Source organism: Silene latifolia, chromosome X (assembly GCF_048544455.1).
Source record: "Silene latifolia isolate original U9 population chromosome X, ASM4854445v1, whole genome shotgun sequence".
In the NCBI taxonomy this organism is placed as follows: Eukaryota; Viridiplantae; Streptophyta; class Magnoliopsida; order Caryophyllales; family Caryophyllaceae; genus Silene; species Silene latifolia.
Window position 1 is genome coordinate 187,657,981 of NC_133537.1, and position 5,344 is coordinate 187,663,324.

Here is a 5,344-nt window from a genome sequence, read left to right on the forward strand (position 1 = left end):
ATGTAGGGCTGAGCATCGGTCCAAGACCGGACCGGACCAAACCGGACCGGATCGAAGACCGAAAATAAAATTTTTGTGGACCGAAGACCGGACCTAAAACTTTCGGTCTTGGACCGGACCAAACCCGAAATATTCGGTCCGGTCCGGTCTTAGACCGAAATGGACCTAGAACTAATTCTTTCACTATTTCGTATATGATAATTACATTTAAGTTTCACTAAATTAAATGTCGATGAATAATTAGACGATTGTTTTTGAGAAAAAAATATTCAATATTAATTTATAATGTCTTGTGAAGATAAAATGGTAATTTAGTTTATAATATTCTAATGATAGTCTTTAGAAACATAATATTCGGTCCATTTGGTCCCGACCTAAAATATCCGGGTTTGGTCCGGACCGGACCGAAGACCGAAAACTCAAAAAATGAGGACCGAGGACCGGACCTAAAAAATTCGGTCCGGGTTTGGTCCAGACCAAATGGTCCGGTCCGGTCCATTTTTCCGGTCCGGACCTAAACTTGCTCACCCCTAGTTGTATGTGTTGTAGGTTAAGAACTAAGTGTGAGACGCGAAGGATCATAGCATATGGATGGTCATTGGGTGATTGACAAATAGTGAAGGTAGCTCTCTGGCTTATATATTTGAAGAGGCTGGATCATAGAATATGGATGGTGATTGGGTGATTTTAATTGTTCAGAAAATGATTAAACGTTACTCTATATCAGTTATGTCATTTTAAAGTCACAGATTGTAGAATAAGACGGTTTTATATATAAGGCGGTCTTTTTATCTAAGAAAACAACAATTTAATGCTATTAGAGAATAAATTAGTGAATAATTAAATGTTTTTTATATAATGAAAATCACAGTGTAAGACTGTTTTACATAATAATTACCTAAAATCATTACAAGTATATATATATAACATCACTATTTGTGAGATGATGACTTTATGGGAGGTTATATTCTATAAAAATTTGTTACTATAAATCGATATTATATAGATAAATAGATAATTAGACATTGGACACCATTTTTATATATGAAGATATGAAAGTGTTGCTACTTGGTGGCACAAGAAAAGAGTACGTATTAAAATTTCATATATTAATGTGTATTCTTAGCGCACACGTCAAAAAACCATTTTTATTATTCATAGAAAACATATTTCAGTAAAATGATACTCTTTCATTCCACTTTTATTGTCTTACTTTCTATTTTGAGAAAAAGTTAAGAAACTTGGGTAAAATAATATTTCTACACTTCTACCCCTTTAATTAAAATGAACGGAGACAATGTTATTTTGATCTAGGGAGTGAACGAGTGGTAGTTAAAATTTTATGAACAAGATTGGTTGTTAATAATCCATTTAACATACTAAATTTAAAATACATTCCGATTGCTTGGTTTGCTTTTCATTCTGAGTGTGTCAATGTCCACGAGTTTGAAGTCGTTGTGTTAATTATGATTTAAGTGTGTTAATTGATAGTTGAGTAGACTTTTCAAGTTGGGTTATTTTGATACAATAATAGCATGAGACGATATGTCAAGAGTTTTCCCGTATGTCGGTCTGGTTTCTTGTGCGGGTTTGCTGGCGTTTCCGGCTTATTGAAGGTAACAAGCGGCCTGAACTCCGCTCGGCTCAACCTATGAAGCACCTCCAACGTCTAATTTAAGTCATATTTACCATTGTTTATTTAATTAAGGCTTATTTAAAATTCACGGGATGTTCTGTTTCTAGTGTAATACTTTAGTGATTTAATACAATAACATACTACGATCAATTCAATTTACGTTTTTCATGTTTTAAGGGTTGTATAAATTCAATTAGTCTTTTATACAACAGTTTATCAGAAATTAAAATGTCATACAGATACCCCTGCCAAAACTAAAGTAACTCAATGCAAGCTAAAATGAATTAATAATATAAGTATTCATATAATCAAATTACACAAAACTATATTATCAATCAAAGATCCCCAAATATAGAGCACCCTCACAAATTAGATATCATAATTTCATCAACAATTCTGAAAATAACATAAAACACACAATTAGAAATGTTATGACAAAACTAACATTTCATACCCCCATAAAATTGAAGCTAAATACAATAATAAATTGCGGAACTAAGAATTTTAAAGCAGCAACAACTTGAACAACAATTGGATCATTATTGCCGAATACTTCACATGTTAAAACAATATTATACAAAAAATGTTATGTCACCTCCTCAAATTTTCCACCTTTTAGCCATATATATTTCAAAATATATATAATAAATGCTCAAAAATTATTAATCATCCACGATTCCACGTTGATGTCACCAATCTTTAGTTGGTATGGATAATACTCCCTCCATTCAACTCTACATGGCACTTATGCTTTTAGCACAAGTTTTAAGAAAGCAATAAAAAATTGATAAAAAGTACAATTGCTTTATAAAACTCAGCTTTATTAGGGGAAATGTAGCTGAGATTAAGAGTAGTATTAGGGACTAAATTTCCCCCCAAAAAATTACAAGATTTTAAAAACCCCACCAATTGGTGTGTTTTTAGTATTTTCCCTCCAAAACCAGTCAAGTCACAAGTACAAATGGAAAACACCTACCCTAAGTAAGTTCTCGTCCTTCATAACACCTCAAAACAAGCAACACCTCCATAAACTTCATCATTTCAGTAAAAAAAAAATGAGCTGTTGCAAAATTACAGTCCTTGCAAAATTACAGCCCTTCATAAATTACAGTCCTTCATAAATTACAGTCCACAAAAGTCGATAAAATTACAGTCCATCGACAATATTACAGCAAAGTTTCTGAAAATTACAATAAAATTACAGTCCTACAAACATTACATAATCCTCAAGAAAAAATGGGAGCCAAGTGTCTCTCTGAAAAATCCAGGTTAGAAGTTGCCATCTTCTTGCTTCAGAAATCAAAACAAGGGAAGCTCACCCGTGGTGATATGAAGGAAGTAGCTGACAGATACGGTGTAAAGGTTAAAACAATTTCCAGAATTTGGAAAATGGCAAAAATACCAAGAGAAGTAGGTGAAGCATTAGATGTGAAGAGCAAGAGAATGGGTAACACAAATAGGAAAAGAATACTACCACCTATTGAGCATATTAAAACATTGGAATGGGGTCAAAGAGACACCATGGAAAGAGTCTCCAAAAATACAGGAGTAAGTGTTGGAACAGTTCACTCTTGGGTATGCAAAGGTTTATTAAAACCACATTCTAGCCCACTGCATCCTCACCTCAATGATGCAAACAAGTTACATAGGTTAAAGCATGCTTTGAAGTGCTTAATAGTTGAACATGTTCAAGCAGATTTTTTAGATCTTAATGCAATGACAATCACAAAAATTAAATTTGCAGAAATGAGTCATATAATCCACATGGATGAGAAGTGGTTTTACATTAGTTATGATGGTCATAAATTTTATATGGTTGAAGGGTAAGAGATACCATATAGGAGTTGCCAATCCAAGAGGTATATCACAAAGGTAATGTTTATGTGTGCAGTTTGTAGGCCTATATATTCAGAGGATGGAGAGTTGCTATTTGATGGGAAAATTGGAATGTTCCCTTTCACAAAACAACAACCAGCAGCAAGGGCAAGTAGAAACAGGCCAAGGGGTACAATGGAGACAAAGCCTATTGATTCAATTACAAAGCAAGTAACAAGGGAATGCATCATAGAACAAGTTATACCAGCTATCAAGGCTAAGTGGCCTGAAGGAGCAAGTAAAAACATTTTCATTCAACAAGATAATGCAAGGCCTCACATAAAGAACAATGATCAAGCATTCATGGCAGTTGCAAACTCAGAAGGCTTCAATATTCAGTTAACTTTTCAACCTCCTAACTCACCAGATTTAAATGTTAATGACCTTGGGTATTTTAGGGCATTACAGTCATTACATTCCAAAGAAGCAGCCAAATCAGTTGATGAATTGGTCAATTGATCATGCAAGCATATCTGATTATGATCATATAAAACTCAACAAGGTTTTCCTAACACTTCAGTCAGTAATGGTTGAGATTATGCAAACTAAGGGTCATAATGACTTTGCAATCCCCCATATGGGTAAGGATCATCTAACTGCCCTTGGCATATTACCAAGAAATTTGGAGGTCAATGAAGATTTGGTGAGACAATGTATTGGGTATTTAGAAGGAATAGGTCAAACAGAAGGTCTAGAGTACTTAATGGGTGAATTAGGATACAATGTTCAACCATTAGTTGTTTAGAATATTAAGGGTATGTAATGCAAGACTTAGGAACATGTTCAAGTATTTTGCAATTTGTTTACAGTATAAACATTTCAATGCTAAGATATGTTTAGCTTGTAATCAAATAATGAACATGTAATGGTATGTAATGCAAGACAATCTAATGCAATTTCAGTTTTATGTGAAGTATTAAGCTCATTTTGAGTTCAATTAGCTGCACTAACATAAACTCGGGCCTAATTGGCCTCATCATTGAGTTATGTGAAGTAATAAGCCTTCCTACACAGCCACAAGTGAAGGTACATAATGCTAAAACCATGAAAATACAGTAATGCTTTTGGCAATTTAGATGGTTTAACACACACACTCATTCAATTGTAGACCATATGGTGGCTTAACTACTTTAACAAAATGGCCAATGATGTTCTGTTTTAGCTATAAACTTGAAAGTGCTCTCAAACCATTAAGGTACACATCATCACTGAGCTACCTCTCAGACCATTAAGGTACATCATCACTGAGGTTTATAAACAACAAAAATTACAGTCCTTCCAAAGAAAATTACACAATCATCAAACACCCATTGAGACTAACATAAACTCTCAGGCCTAATTGGCCTCATCATTGAGTTATGTGAAGCAGTAATGCCTCCTACACACACACCCAATGAAGGTAGACCATGCTATGTCCATTTAAAAACAAAGATCTTGAAAGAGGCAACAACGGCTCTCATATCAGTTCAGGAACTTTAATCATTGAGCAATTACTGCCATTTAGATGGATAAACACACACACCCATTCATTGGTAGACCATGTGGTGGCTAGACTACTTTCAGTAAATGGCCCTTACCTACAATTCATCACAAAAGCCTCTCTGTCCATTTGGGACCTTCATTGAGGACAACAGAAATACTGAAGACAAAGCAGGCCAAGTTAGAGGCAATTAGACAATTATCAACATCAAAACAGGCCAATGTAGAGACAATTAGACAATTATCAACATCAAAACAGGCCAATTTAGAGGCAATTAGACAATTACAGACAACATATAAGTTCATGCAGAGACCAGGTGATACCAACCAACATGATTAAAAATGGAAAAATCA

General features: G+C 34.3%; 1 protein-coding gene across 1 annotated transcript; it reads left to right on the forward strand.

The window, feature by feature from the left end:
• The first annotated feature begins 2,872 nt into the window (after positions 1–2,872).
• LOC141618934 (uncharacterized) lies at positions 2,873–3,970 on the forward strand. The gene is made up of 2 exons (XM_074435990.1): positions 2,873–3,459; positions 3,535–3,970. Exons 1-2 carry the CDS (start codon positions 2,873–2,875, stop codon positions 3,968–3,970), a joined length of 1,023 nt encoding a protein of 340 aa, XP_074292091.1.
• Positions 3,971–5,344: the final 1,374 nt, after the last annotated feature.

What these genes read in the sequence shown, in the direction of transcription:
- LOC141618934 (XM_074435990.1), top strand. Translation starts at nt 2,873, where the DNA reads ATGGGAGCCAAGTGTCTCTCTGAAAAATCCAGGTTAGAAGTTGCCATC. An exon ending in AAATTTTATATGGTTGAAGG is followed by an intron (nt 3,460 to 3,534) that starts GTAAGAGATACC and finishes TGCAGTTTGTAG; the next exon opens with GCCTATATATTCAGAGGATG.